Source organism: Phyllopteryx taeniolatus, chromosome 1 (assembly GCF_024500385.1).
Source record: "Phyllopteryx taeniolatus isolate TA_2022b chromosome 1, UOR_Ptae_1.2, whole genome shotgun sequence".
NCBI lineage: Eukaryota > Metazoa > Chordata > Actinopteri > Syngnathiformes > Syngnathidae > Phyllopteryx > Phyllopteryx taeniolatus.
Window position 1 is genome coordinate 46747687 of NC_084502.1, and position 26976 is coordinate 46774662.

The 26976-nt window shown below is 44.2% G+C and overlaps 1 protein-coding gene across 9 annotated transcripts; it reads left to right on the top strand.

The window, feature by feature from the left end:
* The first annotated feature begins 558 nt into the window (after nucleotides 1-558).
* On the top strand, nucleotides 559-25578 carry LOC133489404 (sodium- and chloride-dependent GABA transporter 2-like). Of its 9 annotated transcripts, none has more exons than XM_061798474.1 (16): nucleotides 559-660; nucleotides 812-898; nucleotides 1653-1689; nucleotides 3593-3727; nucleotides 5446-5586; nucleotides 5803-5893; nucleotides 5971-6103; nucleotides 6255-6389; nucleotides 6583-6686; nucleotides 7068-7192; nucleotides 7503-7615; nucleotides 19948-20085; nucleotides 20229-20331; nucleotides 22861-22961; nucleotides 23716-23886; nucleotides 23977-25578. In XM_061798474.1, the coding sequence occupies exons 1-16, from the start codon at nucleotides 574-576 to the stop codon at nucleotides 24124-24126; spliced, it is 1851 nt and encodes a 616-aa protein (XP_061654458.1). In that variant the 5' UTR covers nucleotides 559-573; the 3' UTR covers nucleotides 24127-25578. The 9 variants fall into 9 exon arrangements, with proteins under 9 accessions (XP_061654458.1, XP_061654487.1, XP_061654429.1 ...); XM_061798445.1 differs by adding an exon at nucleotides 3179-3422 and having other exon boundaries at nucleotides 653-898; nucleotides 23977-25577; XM_061798450.1 differs by adding an exon at nucleotides 3179-3422 and having other exon boundaries at nucleotides 653-876; nucleotides 23977-25577.
* Nucleotides 25579-26976: the final 1398 nt, after the last annotated feature.

Sequence of the window (26976 nt, forward strand, 5' to 3'; positions counted from 1 at the left end):
ATTGATTAGCCTCCAGCAACATAACAAACCATCAAATTATCAAAATTCCAATTAAAAAAGGCACAAATTTTACTTAGGCTAACGCAAGGCAATGCCGGGACTGGGGACCCAGATTAATAACAGGGAGTCCATAAACGATGTGACATGGATTTAGTGCGGTAAGTTCAAAGACTGTGTGGACTTTGTTTTCTATGGCTATGCAAAAGACAGTTTACAATGTAAACACGTAGGCCTAGAGAGTAAAATACTAAAGTAATACATAATAATCAGTTCAAATGTAACACTAATTTAAGAAAAAAATATGACAGCTAAAGGGAGTATAAAGAAAATGTTTTTTTTTTCAAATAATAATATAGATAACGTTAGAGTTTTTAAACCCCTGCTTTCAATCGTTTTCAGAGCATTTAATTTGTTTTGAGTATTTAATTGAAAGTATGTACATCCTGAAAGAACCCGTTCGGAAAAGCAGTTAAGCACGGCTTTCTTTTCAACAATGAATGTGGTATTATGACATCAGCAATAAAGGATTTAATTAAGGAACCGGATTATTATTTTTTTTATGACAATCAAACAATGCATTCTTCCAAGAGATGTTATTTTGAATTAGACCTCACAGTTTCTGCCGACCAAATAACAGTGGGCAGTCCCGAGATACTGCAGGTGAGCGACCGTTTCAGGCCATTCAGGCGTGACATCTTTTTCTTTTTCTTTTTCTTGTTCGTCTTGTTATTTTCTTCTTCTGCTGCTTGTTCTTCTTCTGCTGCGGCTGCTGCTGCTGCTTCTTCTTCTTCTTCTCTTCCTCCGGTCGCAGCGTTGCGGGTCACTGGAGCAAACCATTTCGTTGCTAGGACTCGGGGGAACTTGCTGTGTAAAGAGGTATGATACACGCAGAGCAGAGGTAAGCTAAAGTTATGTCGAATTATCCGTTTTTATCTGTGGCTTTCTAAAAGCTCATAATTAAGCATAACTTCAAATGACTCAACTCTGTCCCTAATCCGTTACGGTGACGGTGAACCTGTTACATGTGTGCGGGGGTTGTTCGGTTATACTATGTTTGGGGCTGTAGTAGTGAGAGCCGGTCCTTTCAAATTGGGAATAGAATTGTTTTCGTCGAAGTAAAACATTCTTTTTGTACCATATACTGAATCTGTTTATACTGGCGCAAAGCTAAGACCAAGGGACGTGCAACTGTACTGTATATTACATTAGCTTCAGTCTTATGATATAACTTACTTTTACCCGCCAGAAAGATATTCTTGTGTCTGCTGCACAATGAAGATAAAGCACACACGCCCAATGTGTTGTGTCCCCGGGGAACACATCTTAGATAAGTAAGGCAGCCAACGCAATATTAACAAACAACATACTCATCATTCACAACCATGCACCGGGCTTGTGGTCTTTGAATTTGGTATTTAACAGTGACCAACTGAGACAGAGGGTGACAGTCTGTCTGCTAGTGGTGACCCTTGAGGAGTTGGAGTGTGTAAAATAATGATTTCATGGTTTTTAATTCATAAAGTCACAATGGATTCAATGTCACACACCAGACCAGGTACCAAGTGACTATAAGGAGGCAGATATGGAAGTGCAGGTTTTAGGTGTGGTGCAGTCACCCCAGGCTAAATTTGTTTTCTTTTTCTTTTTCAAAGGAAGAAGAAAGTCGTGCGGGTGTGTTTTTATTACCAGGTATTTATTAGAACTAAGGCATTTATTTGTTTAAAAAATATATATATTTTAAAATAATATTACAAAACATACCCTATATATTTTGTATAATTGTATATAATTTAATATAATCTGTATTATTAATATGTATACCAGGCGGAACACTTCTTCTTTTCCTTTCGGCTTGTCCCTTTAGCACATTTAATTTTATTTTAATGGGATTCAAATTAAACGGTCAAGCATTTCAAGAAAGCATTATCATTAAACAAAACATAACCATAAAGAAATTAATGATTGTTGTTGTTCAGTCATCAGTCACATTTAAAAAAAACAAACAAAACAAAAAAACATTTCACAAATTCTGCCAGCGTATGTAAACTTATGAGCACAACTGTACATATATGCAGTCATTTATGTACCCCGCTCATATTGGAATGAAAATGTAGACTACACCTTTTCCATAACCACTAGGTGGCAGTGGCATATTAGAATGAAAGTGAACACTTTTCTCATAACCTCTAGGTGGCATTGGTATTTTGGAATGAAGGTGTACAGCTTTATAACCTCTTGATGGTGGCATACATTTATAAAATGTTCCATTTTCCCCTATACCTATGTATTATGCACACTCTTGACTTGACAATTTTTGGAGGGGGGGGGAACAATGCGCATTATACATGAGAAATGACGGTACATCTAGCCTTTGACATCACCAACAATTTTCTAATTTGCAATCCTTTTTTGTAATGATTTTCCATTCTTATACGGCAGCCTCTTTCAATTATTGTTTATTTTTGGAGGAGTTCCTATAGCAGGTAACTGTAATGCTCTAAAGGGTTTAGGTCTGGAGATTGACTTGGGCAAGTATGGCAGCAATGGCAGGTGGTAGAGTGGTCGTTTCCCGACCCGAAGGTTGTGGATTTGATCCTCATCACTTGTGACCATGTCAAAGTGTCCTGGTGCAAGATACCTAAGCCCTAGTTGCTCCTGATACTATGTAATCAGTAGGTGAATGGGGAGACGGTGTTAAAGCTCTGAGTACCTTGAAGGTGGAAAAGTGCTATACAAGTGAAAGTCCACTTGCTGGGCCAGTGTAAAACCATCCACTTCTTTCCCCTATGGACTCCTTTGCTATTTTGGCAGTGTTTTGGGGGGCATTATCTTGTTGCATAATGAAAGGTCTCCCAATCTGTTTGGTTGCATCTTTCTTTAAATTGGCAGGCAAAATGTTTCTGTCGCCATCAATTTTCTATGGTGCTTATCCTCACTAGGGTCACAAGTGGCGACCAGTTCAGGGTGTACCTCTCCTAAATGTCAGCTGGGAATGGCTCCAGCTCACTTGTGACCTGAATGAGGATATGTACTGTACTTCAGAGACAAATATTAAGGGCTAAGGGGAATGGGAGAAAAAAGGACAAAAACTCAAATCTACACCATTTTCTATTTCACTTTGCTCACAACATCTTATTTATAGTTCCCACCTAGCTCAAGTTATTTTGTATCTTTCAAGGGGTTTCGTGCATATTTGCCTTAACCAATGATGACGTCCCAGCCACCGCCACAGCAAAGAGAGCCATTGGTGAACAGCGTACATAAAGGAAGATTCCCTGACAAGGCGAATATCAACAAAGTTGGCCTGCATGACAGGGGCCAGTGGGCCAGCAAGGGCGAGTTTCTTCTGTCCGTGGCGGGCCAGATCATTGGCTTGGGCAACGTGTGGAGGTTCCCATACTTGTGCTACAGGAATGGAGGAGGTAAACTAAATGAGGGAAAGCAGTGCAGGAGTGAAGAGATGAGCTTCTTGCACATACCCATTTTGCCTAATTGTCTCTCTTACTGGCTAATCTTTTTCTAGCATTCATAAGGTTTATTGCATCTACTTCACAGGATGAATAATAAAAATCAATGTTATTTGTGTGTCCAGGTGTGTTCTTTGTACCTTACCTTTTGTTCCTGGTGCTATGCGGTATCCCCCTGTTCCTCCTGGAGACTTCACTGGGCCAGTACACGAGCCTGGGCGGGGTCAGTGCCTGGACAAGCATGTGCCCAATATTTGGAGGTATATTTGTATTGCACCTCATATTTAAAGGCCAAATTAAATTAACTGACAGATAATAATCAAACAGAACAACAAAGTTGTGCAAACAACAGCATTTCTTATTGCACTTGCTTTCTTCTCTGTCCAAATAAAATTGGCACAGCTGAAAGTATAACATTGAGTCACCATCTATGCCAAAAATTAAACCATCCACCCCCTGGAATCATAATGGCACCACCCGTCTGTTCTTTATCCTTCATAAAACAGGAAGTTGCCTACTAACTAACAAGCAGATGGACAAACAAAAACAAATGTGAGGCTCCACAAATTGTATCACACTTTAGTTTTGCCTTGGAGGAGGTCTGTGCTGTACTTGTACTAGTGTTTATAAAACAAAAGAGCTAATGGAGGTCTGAGAGTATTACACAAAACTCTATTGGCCTGATTTACTAAAATCCTAAATCAAGGGCGCTGAATTGTATTTTCACTCACTAACAGATTGTGCGCATGAAAAAAAGGAGAATGCTATTTTTAAGAGGGTTTTGTTCTTTAGTTTGCACTGATTGTTTTCACCATGGAAAATTTGAGAGAGTGCAAAATGAAGTTTGAAAGTGCTAAATATTTCTTTGCACTTATAAAATGTATTATATTCTGGTAATTATAACATCATATGAACTCTGCTCTAGTATGAAGACAAAAAAGGTCGTTTCTACTGCCTCCTCTCGCTCTGATATTTTGATATCACAAAATAGACAAAACATGTTTGGTGGATACCAGTTGCGTCAAGGCATAAGATAACTAACTGCCTTTTCATGTTAGTGTATTTGACTTCACTTAAGAAAAATAGTTGGGCACTTCTTAGCAGCCATCAGGCTCGTTGTATTTGAACTGTCTCCTTGGATGCCAGATTGTTTTAAATTGTATCACTCATTTCTCTCAAAATGCTTGTCCTGTCTCTTGTCTATTAAGGGGTCACATTTTCCCAGTGACCAAAGTAATGGAATTGGAAGTGTTCGTGGAGAAGAGTTACGGAAAATAAATCTCTCGCTGATCATGTTGAGGAAGCCACCAACCGCCCATGTTTTGTGTATTTAACTCGCCAGGAGTGCGTGGCAATTGAATGTACACTATGTGCCCATTCTGTACAAATTTGTATTTAAACCTTGAGACAGCACACTCGAAAAACTGCCCTGAGAGATAGTCACAGTGCGCCCAAATGACCCAGACACAAGGAAATGCATCCTTGAAAGGAGTTTGTCATAAGTGATATGGCATGACTCCTTCTTGTGACTGGCTCCGGGTCAGTCCTTCGATAATTCAGAAGCTCCAAACTTGCATCTGTGAATGGACCATATGTTGCAATATGTCGCCTCTAATTTTGCCTTCCCCTTCTCATCAAAGAGACGCACAACAGCGCCGTTTGCACCTGCCTTGCAGGCGCGGTATTTAAAGCCTCAAAATCAGACTGCAATTTGCCTCAGGTTTAATCAATCACATTGTGTGTGCTAAATTAATCTATTTGCGTGTACTACTCCCAGAATGCACAAAATGAACTGCGTGTCACTTTAGCACATTTGACAGATGCAATCCCAGGTGTGCCTGCTTAGTACAATAAATCAGCTTCCACGTCTGTTTCCGTGAGCAATCAAGTTTGTGCCCATTTATCAGTGTACTGTATTTACTTGTGGTCCACAACCACCAGATGGTTATAAGATGTGCTTGTTCTTGTCTGTCTGCAGGTCTAGGCTATGCTAGCCAGATGATGATCCTGCATGGATGTGTGTACTACATTGTCATACTGGCCTGGGCTCTCTTCTACCTGTCTTCCAGCTTTCAGGCAGAACTTCCCTGGTCGCACTGTAACAACTCGTGGAACACTGGTCAGTTATCGCAGTAGCTGTTGTCAAGTACACACGTGGACAAAATCTTGGCACCCCTCTGTAATGAAAGAAAAATCCACAGTGGTCACATAAATAACTCTAATCTGAAAAAAGTAATAATAAATAAATAAATGAAAATAAACAATTTTCTCCACGTGTGCACATGTGGAAAGCTGCAGTGTGAAGTCTAATGTGTATTTGTATGCTTCCCTGCAGAGGCTTGTTTTATGTTTGATCATCACAACCAGACATCCAATGGGAGCAACCTACCGGAAAACGTCACGTCCCCTGTTACGGAGTTTTGGGAGTGAGTGTATCCTTAATGATTCATTGTTCATAAATCAGAGTTTTGCTCATTGTAACAACTGTCTGTGTGTGCTGCAGGCGAGAAGTGCTACATCTGCCTGATAGCTTAGACAATCTTGGTCCAATTAGCTGGAAGCTGGCATTGTGTCTTGCTATTGTCTGGCTCGTCTGTTACTTCTGCGTGTGGAAGGGCATTAAGTCCTCAGGAAAGGTGAACATATAAAGCCTTCACTTCCCCCAAAAAGTACTTAATAGCAGCAACATTACCCTGGACTGGTCTGACATGATATATTTCATTTTATAGTTTTCCATTGCTTTTAATTGTCATCCTTCTTATTTCCTTTGCATTTTGTACTTTCTAGGTGGTGTATCTCACAGCCACCTTTCCATATGTGATGCTCATTGTGCTGCTGGTGCGTGGCGCCACCCTGCCTGGAGCAACCCAGGGAATAATCTATTACCTCAAACCCAACCACACTCGCTTGGCAGACCCGCAGGTGCAGACAGACATATTTGTCCGTAAAACATGAATTTAAGGTTTTGTATCACCATGTGTCCCAGAGTGTGGATACAAATTCTTGAATTTTAGAGAACATCAACCAACAGAATTCAGAATCAATCTTATATTACAAGATTGGTCGCAAAGCCTTCTAGAGTGTACCTTTTCTTCACCGTCTCCTCTCTTTGTAGGTATGGATGGATGCAGGTACCCAGATCTTTTTCTCTTTTGGAATCTGTTTGGGGAGTCTCACAGCCCTTGGCAGTTACAACAAATACAACAATGACTGTTACAAGTAAGACACTTTATCATACAGTCATACACACATAGCCACGCAAATTAATTCTTCAATTCAAGACCATACTCTGTGAAATGGGAGAAGCTGATGATCAGATGGCTTCCAGAAAGAATGAATGGAATGGCCCAAGAAAACACATTTGGACATAGCCACACCTTAAAGAAAAGCCTCAGCCACCCAAATTCCCACACTCAACTTAGTCGTGCCCAAAAACAGCCAAGCACTTAACTTTTGGCTTCTTTTCATCGTTAACCTACAATGCATGGCCATCAACTCACTACATACTGTTGCCAGATGCACTTAAATATAATGTGTACTCTGTTTTGTGTAAACTTTTACTTCCTCAATATTTCGTTTCTTGTCTGTGTCTGCCTACAGAGATTCGTACCTTCTGTGCCTCTTGAACAGTAGCACCAGTTTCTTGGCAGGGTTTGCCATCTTCTCAGTGCTAGGCTTCATGGCGGAGGAGCAAGGAGTGGACATCGCCACTGTGGCTCAATCAGGTAAAAACACATCAAATACATATTAACCAAATATTTTTGATTTGCCTTTTTATTGTATTGCACTAGTGGGGAGTAAGATACTTTTTGTTTTATTTTGCCTTGTGTGTGAAGAACAAAGGGCTGCTTGTCCCGAAGTAACTATTTTCAAAGTTGGAGCGTTCATCATATCTCACGTCTGCATATTGCGCATGCTGTTAGCGTACCTCACCGGACCTCATTTCAGCCACTATCCGAGAACTAACGCTGGCTCTTTGTGGCTTGAGAGTTACTTTTCTGGAAGATATATTTTTTGTGATTAATGTCCTCACAGGACCAGGCCTGGCCTTCATCGCCTTCCCCAGAGCTGTTGCCATGATGCCTCTTCCCCAACTCTGGGCCATCTGCTTCTTCCTCATGATCATCATGTTGGGGCTGGACACACAAGTGGGTCTCTATCTCACTCACACACACACATGCACACGCACAAACACACTCACACACCAGGGTTCGACATTAACGCTGGCCCAATGGGACGGGGCTACTACACCGCTTCCTCTCCACCACCTACGTATAGATGCTGGGGCACTCGGCCCAGTACAAATTTCTACGCCACCAAAAATGTCCACCTGCTGAAAATGGCTCAAAACTGCATTTTCCGTTTTGACCGAAATACCTTTATCGCTGAGATAGGATGTTGTGATGACGCATGGAAAAACCACGACTGGCACATATTTGACTGGACAAACGAGCACGAATCGAATCATTTATTACTGAATGAACACCAAATCACACGCATCTTGGTCAACTGGTGTACGGAGTTGCTGATCCGGCACATTAAGGAAGGCTGGGCCGGCTCCCTCCATCCGCAAGGGGGGGGCCACCCAGGGCGTTCCCCCAGCCTAACCGAAGTGCCCCAAACAGTCCCAAAGGGGTGGGCTCGGGTACCGCACCACCACTCACCATGGCCAAGCCCCACCCCCCACCAAGTGTGCATTAATATTGGGGAGACTGGTGGGGGTGGGGCAAGACGGTCATGGGGCAATGATGACCCGTAACCGTCACCCCCACAGAGGCCAACCAGCTCTCCAAAGTATGTGCGAATGTATGTTGTGCTTTTAGAAATTCGTGGGGATAAAGGCATGACGGGCCAGAGAGCAGGCCGGTGCAGAGTGTAGGAACACCTGGCCAAGTGTCCTCCCCAGCCCGAAACTCCCCTCACTGACGGGTGTGTGATGCATTAAAAACTGGAAGACATGCAGAAGGGGGCGACCAGACCGGAAACCAGCACAGATGTGCCAGGAGCCGGCCCGGTGTCCGTCCCATCATGCCTCGTTGCAGCCCCCCAGTTGACCCTGAATGAGATGTGAATGCACCCAATGTGCGAAATATGTACAGTGTGAGTAATAAAAATGTGCTGAGTGTGTGAGGCTACACTCCTGCGGGTCCGACCCCACACAGCCCGAGCGAGAGAGAAGAACACGGCCCTCCACCCGGAGACCAGGACGAGGCCCCCGGAGTGGGGCCAGCGGGCACCTCCCTGGCACCCAGGGACCGAGAGCAGCCCCGGGACCAGAGGGCAACATGGACAAAACCCAACCCAAGAGGAGGAGGGGAAGCACCCAGCATCTCCACAGGCCCACACAGCAGCTCAGTCGCAGACCAGTTTTTCTTTATCCGTTTAGTTATTACATTTAGCAGAGATATTTTCTAGTGTTATCAGAATCAGAATCATCTTTATTTACCAAGTATGTCAAAAACACACAAGGAATTTTTCTCCGGTAGTTGGAGCTGCACTAGTACGACAACAGACAGTCAATTGACAGAAAATACTTTTGAGACATAAAGACATAAAAAACACAGTCACTGAGCAATAAAAGGTGACCAGTAGTGTGGTAATGCTGGTACAATTAATTTCCTCTAGCAATTAGAGCAGTTTGACATGACTAATAGAGCAATAGTCCTGTGCAATGACCATTGTGCAAATGGCACAGAGACTTAAAGAAATTGATGCAGTTTAAAGTGATTAGTACTGCGATAATCTGGGACAATGTCAATTGTGCAAATGTTGCAGATGCTACTCCGGCACATGGGTGGCCAGTATTGGTCCACAACAGATATGCAAATAGTGCAGTGTGGCGAGACTAATTTTCAGCAGTTTTGATTGTCCGTTGCAGTCGGAGTTTGTCCTTTTTTGTCGCAGCACCAAACCAGACTGTGATGGAAGAACACAGGACTGATTTGATGACTGCTGTGTAGAAATGCCTCAACAACTCATGTGGCAGGCCGTGCTTCCTCAGAAGCCGCAGGAAGTACATCTTCTGCTGGTCCTTTTTCAGGATGGCGTTGATATTGATCAACATGAGAGACTGTCATTCCCAGGAACTTGAAGGTCTCGACGGTTGACACAGGGCAGTTGGACAGCGTGAGGGGCAGATGCGGTGAAGGATGTCTCCTGAAGTCCACAATCATCTCTGCAGTCTTCAGCATATTCAGCTCCTCGTTGTGTTGGCCGCACCACAGCTCCAGCCACTTCCTGTCGATACGCCGAGTCGTCACCGTCTTTGATGAGGCCGATGACTCTGGTGTCGTCTGCAAACTTCAGGAGTTTGACAGCCGGGTGCGTAGAAAGAGAAGAGCAGAGGAGAGAGGATACATCCTTGGGGCGCCCCGGTGCTGGTAGTGCGTGTAGATGACGTGGTGTCCCTCAGCCGCACCTGCTGTGTCCTGCCCGTCAGGGAGCTGTAAATCCACCGACAGATGGCAGGCGAGACGCTGAGCTGGAGAAGCTTTGAGGAGAGGAGTTCGGGGATGAAGGTGTTGAACGCAGACCTGAAGTCCACGAACAGGATCCTCGCGTAGGTCCCCGCGTCGTCGAGGTGTTCTCGGATGAAGTGCAGTCCCATGTTGACTGCATCAGCCGCAGACCTGTTTGCTCGGTAGGCAAACTGCAGGGGGTCCAGCAGGGGACCTGTGACGCTCTTGAGGTGGTCCAGCCCGAGGCGTTCAAAGAACTTTATGACCACAGATGTCAGGGCAACAGGCCTGTAGTCATTCAAACCCGAGTTTGCAGGTTTCTTGAGGACTGTGATGATGGTGGAGCATTTGAAACAGGATGGTACCTCGCACAGTTCCAGAGATCTATTGAAGATCTCTGTGAAGACTGGAGCAAGCTGGTCCGCGCAGACTTTGAGGCAGCATAGGGACACAAGATCTGGGCCTGCCGCTTTGTTAGTCTTTGTTGTTTGAAGATGCGTCTCACATCCTGTTTGTGGATGGTCAATGCAGAAGTCAGAGGTGTGGTGGTGGTCGGTGGTGCGGCCGGATTGGTGTGGAGTGTGAAAGTGTCTTGTTTTTAAATCTGCAGTAGAAGGTGTTCAAGTCGTCGGCTAGTCTTTTATTGTTCTCAGTTTGGGGGGGTTGGTCGCTTGCCATTGGTTAGCGATTGTAATGCATGCGAGACTGATTTAGTCGTTAGCGGTAAACTGTTTTTCTAATTTTACTGCATAATTACTCTTTGCAATGTTCATTTCTTTAGAAAGCTGGTTTCTAGTGTGAGTATACAGGGCCCTATCCCCACTTCGATATGCGTGTTCTTTAGCCTGGCAAAGTTGCTTAAGTTTGGGAGTGAACCATGGCTTGTTGCTATTGAATGTGCGCAATGACTTTGTTGATACACACACCTCTTCATCCGTCCATCCATTTACTACCGCTTATCCGAGGTCGGTTCGCGGGGGCAGTAGCTTTAGCAGGGACGCCCAGACTTCCCTCTCCCCAGCCACTTCATCCAGCTCTTCCGGGGGGATCCCGAGGCATTCCCAGGCCAGCGTGTCCTGGGTCGTACCCGGGGTCTTCTCCCGGTGGGTCGTGCCCGGAACACCTCACCAGGGAGGCGTCCGGGAGGCATCCGAATCAAATGCCCCAGCTACCTCATCTGGCTCCTCTCGATGTGGAGGAGCAGCGGCTCTACTCTGAGATCCTCCCAGATCACCGAGCTTCTCACCCTATCTCTAAGGGAGAGCCCGGACACCCTGCGGAGGAAACTCATTTCGGCCCCTTGTATCCGGGATCTTGTTCTTTCAGTCACGACCCACAGCTCGTGACCTTAGGTGAGTGTAGGAACATAGATCGACCGGTAAATTGAGAGCTTCGCATTTCGGCTTAGCTGCTTCTTTATCACAACGGAGCGATACAAAGTCCACATCACTGCAGACACTGCACCGATCCGCCTGTCGATCTCCCGTTCCATTCTTCCCTCACTCGTGAACAAGACCCCAAGATACTTGAACTCCTCCACTTGTGGCAGGATCTCATCCCCGACCCGGAGAGGGCACACCACCATTTTCCCACTGAGGAACATGGTCTCAGATTTGGAGGTGCTGATTCTCATCACAGCCGCTTCACACACTGCTGCGAACTGCTCCAGTGAAAGTGGGAGATCACGGCTTGATGAAGCCAACAGAACCGCATCATCTGCAAAAAGCAGAGATGCAATACTGAGGCCACCAAACCGGACCCCCCTCTACGCCTCAGCTGCACCTTGAAATTCTGTCCATAAAAGTTATGAACAGAATTGGTGACGAAGGGCAGCCTTGGCGGAGTCTAACGCTCACCGGGAACGAGTCCGACATACTGCCGGATATGCGGACCAAACTCTAACTCTGGTCGTACAGGGACCGAACAACCCGTATCAGGCGGTTCGGAACCCCATAGTCCCGAAGCACCCCCCACAGGACTCCCCGAGGGACACGGTAGAACGCCTTCTCCAAGTCCACAAAACACATGTAGACTGGTTGGGCGAACTCCCATGCACCCTTGAGGACCCTGCCGAGGGTCCACTGTTCCACGGCCAGGACAAAAACCACACTGCTCCTCCTGGATCTGAGATTCAACTTCCCGACGGACCCTCCTCTCCAGAACCCTGAATAGACCTTACCAGGAAGGCTCAGGCGTATGATGCCCTGTAGTTGGAAAACACCCTCCGACCCCCCTTCTTAAAAAGGGGGACCACCCCCCAGTCTGCCAATCCAGAAGCACCTTCCCCGATGTTGCAGAGGTGTGTCAACCAGGACAGCCCCACAACATCCAGAGCCATTAGGAACTCCGGGCGAATCTCATCCACCCCTGGGGCCTTGCCACCGAGGAGCTTTTTAACCACCTCGGTGACTTCAACCCCAGAGAGAGGAGAGCCTGCCTCAGAGAACCCAGACTCTGCTTCCTCATGGAAAGACGTGTCAGTGGAAGTGAGGAGGTCTTCGAAGTATTCTCCCCACCGACTCACAACGTCCCGAGTCGATGTCAGCAACGCCCCGTGCCCACGATACAGTATTTATGGTGCACTGCTTCCCCCTCCTGAGACTACGGATCGTAGACCAGAATTTCCTCGAAGCCGTCCGGAAGTCTTTCTCCATGGCCTCACCGAACCCCTCCCATACCAGAGTTTTTGCTTCAGCGACCACCAAAGCTGCATTCCGCTTGGCCGGCCGGTACCCATCAGCTGGCTCAGGAGTCCCACTTGCCAAAAAGGACAGATAGGACTCCTTCTTCAGCTTACGGCCACAGCTCTGGTCGGTGGAGGTGCGGAACATGGTCCACTCTGACTCAATGTCCCCCGCCTCCCCCGGTACATGAGCAAAGTTCTGTCGGAGGTGGGAGTTGAAACTACTTCTGACAGGGGATTCTGCCAGACGTTCCCAGCAGACCTTCACAATACGTTTGGGCCTGCCACGTCGGACCGGCATCTTCCCTCACCATCGGAGCCAACTCACCACCAGGTGGTGATCAGTTGACAGCTCCGCCCCTCTCTTCACCAGAGTGTCCAAGACATGTGGCCGCAAGTCTGATGACATGACCACAAAGTCGTTCATCAAACTGTGACCTAGGGTGTCCTGGTGCCAAATGCACGTGTGGACACCCTTATACTTGAACATGGTGTTCGTTATGGACGATCCGTGATGAGCACAGAAGTCCAATAACAGAAGACCGCTCGGGTTCTGATCGGGGGGGCCTTTCCTCCCAGTCATGCCCATCCAGGTCTCACTGTCGTTGTCCACGTGAGCATTTAAGTCCCCCAGCAGGAGCGCTCTCCAACAACCCCTCAAAAGACTCTAAAAATGGTGGGTACTCTGAACTGCTGTTTGGTGCTTAGGCACAAACTACAGTTAGGACCCGTCCCCCCACCCGAAGGCGGAGGGAGGCTACCCTCTCGTCCACCGGGGTTAACCCCAACGTACAGCTGAGGGGCAATAAGTATACCCCACCTGCTCGCCGCCTCTCACCGTGGGCAACTCCAGAGTGGAAGAAAGTCCAACCCCTCGAGAGAGAACTGGTACCAGAGCCCAAGCTGTGTGTGGAGGCGAGTCCAACTATATCTTGTCAGAACTTCTCGACCTCACACACCAGCTCGGGCTCCTTCCCTGCCAGAGAGGTGACATTCCACGTCCCAAGAGCCAGCTTCTGTAGCCGGGAATCGGATCGCCAATGTCCCTGCCTTCGGCTACCGCCCAGCTCGCACTGCACCCAACCCTTATGGCCCCTCCCACAGGTGGTGGGTGCACCTCTTCACAGAAACTGATATAGGATGTCACAGTGTCCGTATATTCATCCAAGCTGCCAGCTGAATTCTCAAAGACGCTCCAGTCTGTGCAGTCTAGACAGTTTTGAAGTTGTGTCTTTGCTTCATTGGTCCACTTTTTCACTGTTTTCACCGTAGGCTTCGCGCATTTAATTTCTTGCCTGTATGTTGGTATTAAGTGAATTAAGCAGTGATCAGACCAGCCCAGAGCTGCACAAGGTATGGCAAGGTATGCATTATTTAGCGTGGTAGGACAGTCGATGTACTGCTTGTATTTAGGGAGTTTGTGTTTGAGTTTAGCTTTTTTAAAGCTTTGTTAAAGTCCCCAAGAATAATGAGGGGGTGAGTCTGGGTTCAGCGAGCGTTGAGAAGTAATGTAAACACCGGTGAAAATTAAAGATGCGAGCTCACGTGGCGAGTAGAATGGCTTGCAGTTAAAAAACAGCGACTCTAAATCCGGGCTGCAGTGTGTGCTGAGCTTACTTACGTTGGTACACCATTTTTCGTGGATATAGAAGCATATCCGGCTGCCTGTTGTTTTCCCTGATAACTCCGTGATGCGGTCTGCCCGGTGTAGATGGAAGCCCGGAAGCATTACAGCACCATCGGGACGCATTCACAAAGCCATGTCTCCGTAAAGCACAGGGCAGCGGAATGTCCGAAGTCTTTACTGGTCTTAGTCAGAAGATGATGTACTCTATGAAAAGATTTTGTCATTGGTTAATGTTGATAGATTGTTTATCTTTCCAGTTTAACAATATTGTTTTTTTAGCCATTGCTAAAATTACTCAAAGTATTGTTTGAGCGTGTTTATTTGGAAGATCTCTACCTTTTAAATCACCCAATGGACAAAGATTAGGAGAAATTGGAATCCTACAGTACAAAACTGAGGAGAGTTTCTGTGTAACTAGTGACCAGAATCGCTGTACAGGTGTACAATGCTAAAGAGTGGGAAAATATGTGTCTGGAGTGTTTTCAGTACAATGAGTGCATATGTTTGATTTTGTAAAGCCCATTTTATGCATACCATATTGCATAAATCAGTGGTGGGTAAACGTCTTGGCTCAGGGGCCACATTGACTTTTAAAATTTGACAGGCGGGCCAAGCCCGGACCAGATGCTTACATATCCAAAAACAAAAACGCATCGTAGTGTTAAAACTTAGATTAACTTTTAATGGGAGCAGTGTTGTTTTGTTTATCACCTTTTTTTTTTGCCAGTGCATCAAAGTGTGCTGTTAGTTTTGTTGTGGCAATTCTCAGCGGTGTTCATCACTCAGCTCGGATCTGTAGGATGTTTTGTTAGTGTTCATCACGCTAAAAGTCTGTTCACACACATGTAGAGCCAAACACCACCAGCATCATCTGTGCCCCCATCTGGATTTTTGGAAATTGGTCTGCGCTTAATGAAGCATAAAACTCATCCAGTTTGAGAGTTGAACTTCTTTTTTAAGACATTATCGCATTGGAGATCAATCAATTTCATCTGCAGGTCCCGTGACGCTGTTTCAGGATCTTGTGTAACTGAATCTTGGATGGCAGTTTGTCAGATAAAGGTATTTTGCTGAGCCTGCAAGCTTAATTTTAACCGCTGAGCCGTAGCTATCAGTTCCTGCGTTGATTGGCTATTAGCATAATCGGCATGCTTGGTAGAAAAGTGATGGCTGGTGTTATATTCCTCTAAAACCAAACAAATTAGACATACAGCCTTTGACAGGACTTCAGTGAAAAAGTAGTCCATTCTGTATTAAACACTCACTGTTGACTTTTCTTATCTTTGGCAGAGTAAAAATGTATCAATGTACCTACCGCACTACCTGGTGGAACCACTGGCCATTACAGGACAACCTGGTGGAACCACTCGTCATTACAGGACAAGGTCAAACTAATGTAGTCATGATTTTTTTAGATGATTTAGGCGATTCTGGGTCCAATCTTTGGGGGGCCGGATGTGGCCCGCGGGCCATTTTCGACCACCCCTGGGATAATGTGTGATCTATGGAGTACAATCTGCTCTCGTACAGTGCAGACGCTTTTATGCTCGCTCTGCTTGCTTCGCTTTTAGCGACTCCTGGATATTTTTAAACCTGTGGGACTGTACTTTTTTTTGTAGATAGTCAGTTGTTGCTATATTCCAATATTTTCTGATACCATCTCACCATTACGTGAGCGTGGCCTGCTAATTACCACAAGCCTTCTATTAGTAACAAGACCAGCAATCAAGATGCCTCCCTTTTCCACTGAGGACTATCACGGACTGCTGCAGAGGATGTCAATCCTGGAAACGAAAATCCCCACCGTCTTGAAATGTATGTGGATGTAAATGGACAGTCGGGGAATGAAACCACTCTACCGATTTCTCAAAATGGTGAGCAGAAGTGTGCTAACAGACAGCCACATATCTCAACAAAGAGGACGGATGTGGACTGTGGAAAGGGTAATGGACCATACAGCAGTTCTCCCTGGAATTACTAGGAGCAAAGCCCAAAGATAAGGGAGGACACACCACCAGCAGATTACCGATGAATCCGGCTGGCCTGCGTTGCGGGCTACTTCAACCTCGAGTAAGCGGCCGTGAACGGTCGATACAGCGAAGGGCAAGAAAAAAGGGCGCGAGTCAATGCAAAACATTGACATCAAACTTACCAATAGATTTGAGCCACTTTTACGATACCCTGGCCAAGAATGCTCATCCCTCACCACCCCTGAAAGGTATGAAACTAAATCATAGAAGAAAAAAATGGCGCCCCAAACTTTAATAGGTTGTGATGGAGCTGTCAAGGATGTGAAACGTTTTTTCAGTGAAAAGAACACCAAAGTACTGTGTTTTACCAATTACATGGTGTCTGATATCTCTAAAAAAAAAATCTTATCACTAATCAGCACCCAACTGTTAAATCTGTCATTATACACTCAGGGGCCCTGGATGTTCTCAAGGAGCAATCAGAGGTACTGAAGCAAGATTACATTGATCTCCTAACAAAAGTGCAATGTTTGGATGCTGAAGTTTTTATTAGTGGTCCTCTCCCACTTGTACGATTTGGAGATGAACGATTCTGTAGGCTCCGTCATTTAAATATGTGGCTCAAAAAAGTGTGTATGGCACTATCCGTGAGTTTCATTGACAATTTCTGAATTTTTTGGTAGCACAGACATCTTTACAAGGCAGGCGGTTTCTGTCTAAATAGACAAGGGGTTAAGTTATTGGCTGCCAACATTATTTAGTGTACGTCATTCAGCGGCCCAAAAGAAAACACTGACCTTGGTGATGCAGTTGTTCCCAAAGAATCGGAGGAACAGGAGATAAGGCGACACGAGGCGCAGACGGATTCATCAGGGTCATCCAAACAATCTGAGGAGTGTATGACAAATGAGATGAGCCAGCACGTTGAATCTCCCACACCCCTCCCTGCCCCAATGGCGCAAAGCCCTACGCAAAACTCACTCTCTACTAGCCTAAATTCTCTGCTTGGTGTGATGGACAGGATGAAGGCGATTGTCAATATTGGAATCCAACGCACACCACGCCAAGATCTTCCTCCCATCCCCCCTCGCCTGAAACCACCGTCCACTAAGATGCGAAGGGCCCCTCCTCCACCCATGAAGAACCTTATCTGTGATCTGACTGATATCTGCGGGGTCTTTTCCAGAATAAGTCAGACCCCTACAGAGATCAGGCATTTTTGATCCCTGTAATTACAAGGGACAGAAAGTTGGTCGAAGAAATATGGCACAAAAAAAGTAGAACTACAAACTTGGTGAGGATAAAATGTGAATCTATCAAACCATTGTCTCCAGTTATCTCTGCGAGACTAGCCCTTTTCAATATCAGGTCACTGGGTAATAAATCAATGTTGATTAATGACGTCATTACAACCTATGATCTGGACCTTTTGTTACTTAATGAAACGTGGTTAACAGAAAGTAGCTGTAATACCAAAAAAGGGGGTGGTATTGCTGTTATTTTTAAGTCATTATTTCAGTGTAAAGAAATTATACTGGCTGATTTGAGCTCTTTTGAATATCTCTGTTTTTTAGTTAAAAGTGACCCAAAGGTTATTGTTACAATAATTTATAGGCCTCCAAGATACAATAGAAAATTTATGGAGGACTTATCAGAACTGATGTCACTCACTTGTACTGACTACAACTATTTTGTTATAACGGGAGACTTTAACATTCATGTTGACAATAACAAGGAAAGAAAATCTAAATACCTCTCTGCTATACTAGACACATTTGACCTCTCTCAACATATTAAGAGTCCAACCCACGCTCAAGGTCACATCTTAGACCTGGTCATCTCTAAGGATGTTGAAATTCTATCAATTGATAATAAGGATATGGCTATTTCTGACCATTTTTGTGTATTCTTTGAAATACAGATTCTTCCAAAAGTTCAGACAACCTCTATGTCTATTAAGAAAAGGTACATAAATGAGAGCACCGCCACTAAGTTTATGGAGACCATTGCTGTGCCACAAACTGAATCCTGAGACAGTTGATGAACTTTTGGATAATTTCATCTGACTGGACTCCCTAAAAAGAGCATTAAACAGCTGCAGCTCATTCAGAATGCTGCGGCTCGGGTTCTGACCAGAACAGAGAGGTCAGATCATATTACTCAAATTCTAAAGTCTTTACAATGGCTTCCACTCACCTTTAGAATAATTTTTTATTAACGGTATAAGTCCTGAATACATGAATGAAATGCTAATGGAATATAAACCCAGTAGGGCTCTGAGATTGACAGACTCAGGTCAAATAGTGGAGCACAGAGTCCAAAGCAAACATGGTGAAGCAGCATTTGGCTATTATGCTGCACACAAATGGAATAAGTTGCCAACAGAAGTGACGTCAGCCCCAAGTGTGCATGTTTTTAAGTCCAGGTTAAAAACACTTTTTTCCCATGCTTTTTAGAGCATTTCCACTTTTAAATGATATTTCTTGCACTGTATGCTGTTTTAATTGTATTTTTATTCATTTATTTTTCTCATGTAGACTGGGAAAAAATAAATAAAATCTACAGTCTACATGTGTTTTGTGGACTTGGAGAAGGCGTTCAACCGTGTCCCTCGGGGGGTCCTGTGGGGGATGCTTTGGGAGTATGCGGTACCGAACCCCCTGATACTGGCTGTTCGGTCCCTGTACGACCGGAGTCAGAGTTTGGTCCGCATATCCGGCAGTAAGTCGGACTCGTTCCCGGTGAGCGTTGGACTCCGCCAAGGCTGCCCTTTGTCACCGATTCTGTTCAGAACTTTTATGGACAGAATTTCTAGGCGCAGCCAAGCCGTAGAGGGGGGTCCGGTTTGATGGCCTCAGTATTGCATCTCTGCTTTTTTCAGATGATGTGGTTCTGTTGGCTCCATCAAGCCGTGACCTCCAACTCTCACTGGAGCTGTTCGCAGCTGAGTGTGAAGCGGCTGGGATGAGAATCAGCACCTCCAAATCTGAGACCATGGTCCTCAGTCGGAAAAGGGTGGCATGCCCTCTCCAGGTCGGGGATGAGATCCTCCCCCAAGTGGAGGAGTTCAAGTATCTTGGGGTCTTGTTCACGAGTGAGGGAAGAATGGAACGGGAGATCGACAGGCGGATCGGTGCAGCGTCTGCAGTGATGCAGACTTTGTATCAGTCCGTTGTGATAAAGAAGGAGCTAAGCCGAAAGGCGAAGGTCTCGATTTATCGGTCGATCTACGTTCCTACCCTCACTTATGGTCAGGAGCTGTGGGTCGTGACCGAAAGAACAAGATCCCGGATACAAGCGGCCGAAATGAGTTTCCTCCAAAGGGTGTCCGGGCTGTACCTTAGAGAGAGGGTGAGAAGCTCAGTCACCCGGGAGGATCTCAGATTGATTTATTCTTTCAAACATTATTCTTAATTTGTACAATTGCAATACCTTGATTTCAATGAGGTTAGTAAATATAGCCGTGAATGCCGTTGTACTAATAATTTCTTCAAGCGGCTTAAATAATACAGTATAAAGGCGCTAAATACGAAATAATCACTAAAACTATGAATACACAGTGTCGATACCATTTCTGACAGAGCCACCGCAACTTGGCTTGTCGGGCCACCACTTACCAAGGCTTAATGTCGGACCCTGGACACACAGCCTCTCTATGATATACTTACAACTTTGCTTGTCAGTGATCTTTTGTTCTTATGCAAAAAAAAAAAAAAAAGGCTGAAATCTCCCTGTGGTACAGTTTGTAAGTCTGGAGGCGCTGATGACATCCGTGACCGACTTGTACCCCCATCTGATCAGACGCGGCTACCGCAGAGAGCTGCTGCTGCTGTTTATCTGTGTCGTATGCTTCTTGATCGGGCTGATCATGGTGACGCCGGTAACATGACCTCTGAGTGAACATGTTGAACTAACCTGTCAGTTTGGATTTCATGATACTAAGTAGTCAACTTTGTGTGTGTGTGCGTGTACGTCTGTGTCTGTGTGTGTGGCTTTGTCTTTGTCTTCTTGCCGGCGATGCAGGGTGGTCTGTATGTGTTCCAGATATATGATCATTTCTCCTGCAGTGGAGCCAGCCTGCTGCTTCTCTCCATCTTCCAGTCTATTGCAATTGGCTGGATCTATGGTATGAATCATCGCACTGTATCACATCCTAGCATTCAAGTTGCATGTTTTTATCTCTCATGTGTTTGAGTCCAGATTGTTGAAAATTAAACATAAAAGCTAATAGAAACCAGGGAGCGAAATGACACAAAAACAGTTTTTGTTATTAAATTACTTACACACTCTAGCTTTCCACTTCCTCCCTTCCGTGGACATTCCACTCGGAGTCAGCAGACCGAACATGGCCGCAGCTTACCCTCTGTTGTAAGGAGACTGGCTCAAAGCCAGGCCCTTGTCTGTCTCCTCTGGACCCTCAATCAGCCGCCGCGCCCCCTCACCTCACAGTCTGGTGGCCCCAGGGAACCACTATTCCAGCCAGACTTGCGCAGGGACGAGGGCATTTTTAAAAAACAACTCTGACATGGTGGAATAAACCATTTGGACACAAACTGTGCGAGAACATGCCCTGCCATGTCAATTAAGGCCAATAAAAAGAGAAGTATCTTTCCATGTGATAATGATTAAGACAAAATGTTAGTAGTGTACACTGGTGCAAATGAATACGAAAGAAGCTTTTTTTAATGGCTCTCCCCAGCAGTAGATGAATGCAGTGCTGGGATTCAGAAAAGAAGAATAACTTTGAGGGGGAATTCCACAGCAATGTAAACTCCACTAAACATTTTGCTCCTTACTTTTATGGCTGTGACAGCCAAAAAAAATTACATTTATCATGTCTGTCTTCAGGTGAGCTTAAACTTGGGGTCGTGTGAGGATAACGACAAGGTTGTGAAGCTATGCCACTCAGTGCCTATGGTTAGATCACTAGCCAGAGCTCAGTGCTTTCTTAAATTACAGTGGCTCGTTAAAGGAAAATTAATATCTCGTTTGGAATTTTATATACATTACAACCCCAATTCCAATTAAGTTGGGACGTTGTGTTAAACATAAATAAAAACAGAATACAATGATTTGCAAATCATGTACAACCTTTATATTTAATTGAATACACTACAAAGACATGATATTTAATGTTCAAACTGATCAACTTTATTCTTTTTAGCAAATAATCATTAACTTAGAATTTTATGGCTGCAACATGTTCCAAAAAAGCTGGGTCAGGGTCATGTTTACCACTGTGTTACATCACCTTTTCTTTTAACAACGTTCAATAAATGTTTGGGAACTGAGGACACTAATTGTTGAAGCTTTGTAGGCGGAATTCTTTCCCATTCTTGCTTGCTGAACAGCTTCAGCTGTTCAACAGTCTGGGGTCTCCGTTGTCGTATTTTAGGCTTCATAATGCGCCACACATTTTCAATGGGACACAGGCAGGCCAGTCTAGTACTCGCACTCTTTTACTACGAAGCCACGCTGTTGTAACACGTGCAGAATGTGGTTTGGCATTGTCTTACTGAAATAAGCAGGGGCGTCCATGAAAAAGACGTTGCTTGGATGGCAGCATATGTTTCTCCAAAACCTGTATGTACCTTTCAGCATTAATAGTGCCTTCACAGATGTGGAAGTTACCCATGCCATTGACACTAACACAGCCCCATACCATCACAGATGCTGGCTTTTGAACTTTGCGTCCATAACAGTCCGGAAGGTTCTTTTCCTCTTTGGCCCGGAGGACACGACGTCCACAATTTCCAAAAACAATTTGAAATGTGGACTCGTCGGCCCACAGAGCACTTTTCCACTTTGCATCAGTCCATCTTAGATGAGCTCGGGCCCAGAGAAGCCGGCGGCCTTTCTGGGTGTTGTTGATAAATGGCTTTTGCTTTGCATAGTAGAGTTTCAAGTTGCACTTACGGATATAGCGCCAAACTGTATTTACTGACATTGTTTTTCTGAAGTGTTCCTGAGCCCATGTGGTGATATCCTTTACACATTGATGTCGGTTTTTGATGCAGTGCCTGAGGGATCGAAGGTCACGGCATTCAATGTTGGTTTTCGGCCTTGCCACTTACATGCAGTGATTTCTCCAGATTCTCTGAACCTTTTGATGATGATATGGACCGTAGATGATGAAATCCCTAAATTCCTTGCAATTATACATTGAGGAACATTGTCCTTAAACTGTTCGACTCTTTTCTCACGCACTTTGCTTGTGAATGACTGAGCAATTCAGGGAAGATCCTTTTATACCCAATCATGGCACCCGCCTGTTCACCTGTGGGATGTTCCAAACAGGTGTTTGATGAGCATTCCTCAACTTTCTCAGTCTTTTTTGCCACCTGTCCCAGCTTTTTTGGAACATGTTGCAGCCATAAAATTCTAAGTTAATGATTATTTGCTAAAAACAATAAAGTTGATAAGTTTGAACATTAAATATTTTGTCTTTGTAGTGCATTCAATTAAATATAAAGGTTGTACATGATTTTGTAAATCATTGTATTCTGTTTTCATTTATGTTTAACACAACGTCCCAACTTCATTGGAATTGGGGTTGTACTTTTTAAGTACTTTGTCCTCTCGTTATAGCGGTAAAATATATTGTGACTAATATTTGAACCACAGAGACTTTTTTTAATTTTTTTTTTGCCCAAAGGTGCTGACCGCTTTTGTTCAAACATCAAGGACATGACAGGCCACAACCCCCTACTACTCTTCAAGCTGTGCTGGAAATACCTGACGCCAGCCGTGTGCACTGTAAGTGACCTGCCATTAATTATAATGTACTTGGGCTCCAACTAACTATTATTTAAATAATCAATTAATCTGCTGATTTGTATTTTCGATTGATCGAATGAATTTTAATAATAATAATTGCCATCCTTTATCTTTAAAAAAATGACTTTTTTGAATTGACAGTGCAGAAAATGCACAAACATAAATTGAGTTTAATTCAGTTCCTGGTTTGGTTCATAACATGTCAGAAAATGGGCAAAAATGTTGCTCATTATTGTCCTAAGTAAAAGTTTGCAAATGTCTTATTTTGTTTAAACACAAAGATAATCCATGTGCTTTCACGGAGGACTACAAAAATCTAAGAATATTTACTTAAATTCCAAGGATTTGGACCATTTCAAGTTAAACAATATTTTATAAATGAGTAATCAAGTATCAAAATAGTTCTCTATTAATTTGATAATTGATTAGTCGTCAGTTAATTGTTGCACTTCCATCATGTACTGTGCATACAGTATTTTAAATGTATTTGTATCCCATGTTTTCATAAAAACCTCCTTAGTGTGACTTTGTACCGGCATTACCAGATAACTAGCAACCCTTTACTGCTCAGTGACTGTTTTTTTTTTTGTGAATGTCTTGATGTCTCAAAAGTGTTCTCTGTCAATTGACTGTCTGTTGTCGTACTAGAGCGGCTCCAACTACCGGAGACAAATTCCTTGTGTGTTTTTTGGACATACTTGGCAAATAAAGATGATTCTGATTCTGATTGTAGGCTACCTTCCTTTTCTCCGTGGTCTGTTGGTCTCCATTGCGCTTGGGGAAAGGTCTGGTTGCTCCAGGTTGGGCAACAGCACTAGGCTGGCTCCTCACCCTGTCCTCTGTGTCGCTGCTTCCAATCTGGGCCATCTATGCACTCGCCATTACGCCTGGCACCCTCACACAGGTTCTGAGTTGTCCTTCAGCTGCTTGTACTCCTAGAGCCCAAATGTTGTTGATGCATATTTAACCTCTGTATGTTCTTGTCACCCCATAGCGCTTTTGCCATCTGTGCAACCCCACCGTAAACTTGCCACAAGCCTTTCAACGCTGTCCTGACAACTCGACCACATACAGCGTTGCACTTCCTCTCAGCGACAAGCCAAAGGAAACAATCGGCGACATCATCCGAGACCATGTGGGTTAGCGGCGCTACATGATGCACTGACGCCATGTCGATGTCATTCAAGAGGGTGGAGTTGGTTTGAATCTGAGACTGCAAAAGCTTTGCCCACCCAGCAAATACAGTTCCAGTCCGTTTTTTTTTTACAGTAGAATGATTATTATTCTTTCTTAATGATGCATTTTGGGGGGATTCTCCTTGTTAAAAGTTTTCAAGGGTACCAAAATAACCAATACTTTACATTGCAGTCGTGGTATTAACAAGACACACTGCTGTTCGTTGATTAGTTGACAATCGCTTCTGTGCAACAAAAAAAGCCTTTTGTGTTTCCTGATAAGGGCATGACAGAGGATCTGAGGATATATCACTGTACTGTGTCATTTCCCCCCCTTTGTTGAATTAATCAGTGGCTAATATACTCTTGTACTGGTATAATTTACATAGCACAATGCAGCAATTGCTATACTGCTTAAAAGCTCAGCCTTGGAGAAGCAGATCACTTATTCTGGGACATAAGAACAAAACATATCACTTTGGGGTTTTTTTTTCTTTGACTCTATCAGAGCTTGTCATTGGGGTAAGTTGTACAAATTTGGTTGTGAAGTGGGACGTTATGCTGCCAACAAATGCCTGACGTTACACATCAATAGTCACCTGACTGCCATGAACGTTCCCTTCTGTGAAGGCATCATCTTTCATGTTAAAGGGAAGGCCTCAAATTTGGACTCCCATTATATCTTATACCAACTAAGCTGCTCTGTGAGAACCTTCTTTTAGATGCAATTTTAATGAATATATAGCCAAGAACTTTTTCAACCTGCTTTATTTGGACTTTGTTCCTGCTTCGAATTGTTTACATGGCAACAAGTTGTGCTGTATGTTTTAAATCAGCCAAACTCATTTGCCAAAGTATCAAGTGCTTTTACCCACGACTTCCTTTTTTTAGTCACTTTGACTCATATGTTCAAGTTGTATGTGCAGTTTCTCCAAATCAAAAATACGAACCTGTGAATCCTGCTATCAGTATGATTGAATTGACACCTTAATCGAAAAATAACCCACCACTCCAATGACATGAAAGCTGTTGTTTTCGTATGTGTGACGGATATACTGATGGATTTTTTTATATTACTGTATTCCAAAAAAAGGTTCCTGATACTTCTCATATTCTACTGTTTTGTTATAGTCTATAAGCACAGAAAAATTACAATTACCGTACTCTGACTAGAATGTTTAAATTGCCATGACTCAATATGTCAAAATTTGTGAATGTGTATTGTACATCTGTTTAAATGGGCAATCATTCCTGAACCATTGTGATGAGATGTTTCAGTGCTACAACACTGAAATCAGGTACGTGCGTGTGTGTGTGTGTGTGTGTGTGTGAGAGAGAGAGAGCGAAATGTTTTTTTGCAGCGCTTCATTATTTCTATAAAGTAAGTCAATAAATACACTATGCATTGTGAACTAAAGAGTGTGTGCCACGTTATTTCATTTAAAGTGTGTGTGTTCTTGATATGAGATGCAAGACCTGTGGTCATAGAAGTGAAGCCCACAGGGCTTAGTGTCAAGGTAACAGAAGCTTGGAACACACTGAGAAGATGCGCAAACTCACATCAGGCGTGCCATAAGAAGCATGCCATGTAGTTCCTCTTATCCCATTTTCATCCTTATGGGAATTTTAGCAATCAGAAAAAGAAGATAGAGATTATTTCAGAGTAGTTGGAGCGGGTGATGGGTTATGACACCACCACTTACAGACAGAGCTTGGAGGTTATGTAAAAGGATCGGCTTGTCAATGATCTGTATTGGTTCTCTCCTGTCCCAGTCACGGTAGGCGGTGGGCTGGTTCCATACACGTGGCATGGCACGTGGAGGCCCTCGATAGTTGTTTTGGTGATGTGCTGTAGCCTGCGGGTAAATGTGTGTGTTGGGGCGGGGGGGATAACATTGGCGGTTTATGTCCATATGGTTGCTTTGGCATATATCTCCGTCTCAGATGATAGGGATTAAAAAGCATCCAATGGGTGAGTGTGTGACATTCAAAGAGGGAGGGAGAGAATGTTGTGGGGCCAAAGTGTGTGTGACATCAGAGCAACCTGATCAAACATCCTCTTTCACACAAACCCCTTATTTGCTTTGACTTTACAGATGACTTTTACTGCGGCTAATACACTTGACAGTTTGGTGTGATGATAGAGCAGCCAGCAGTGCGCGAGACTCGAGACAAGACAGGAGGACAAAATAGAGATGAGTAAGTGGGCGGCACAATTGTTGGTGGGGGAGATATTGCATAACAGCTCAATGAGTTGGACATGAAGTTCACCTTGATATTGGAGCCGCTGCGGTGGCCTCCAGCTGAATAAAATATGAGCAACAACATTGTGAGGCCTAATTGTACAATTTCTTATGAACATTTCTATGTGCACGAGGTTAGTTTGTCGTTGCTACAGCACCGCACGTCTGAAGGTCAACAAGATCAAAACTTCCTAAAAATAATGGTGCAATGCATGGGCATTGGTGCCCAAAATAATGGTGCACTGAAAAAAAAGTCCTTTGATTTTACGTAGTTCGAACACATTGGTTGCACATGATTATAATGTGTTGAACTAACACGTACTGTATTATTTATTTTTGACGAAAATAAGGTAAAAATACATCAGTTTACCACATTTCAGTCATGTACGACTGAAAATGAAATCGTTTTTTTTTCAGTATGAGGTACAGACGAAGGTTCCCATTTGAAAATTATTTGTCGACCGGGAAGAGGGCTGCCAGCGAGGGGTCCCCAACATGCGCCGGGGGACTCCCCCTTTCCCCACAGTTCATCGGCCCCGCTGCAAGGACTCTCGCCAATAACACACTTTTGTCGAG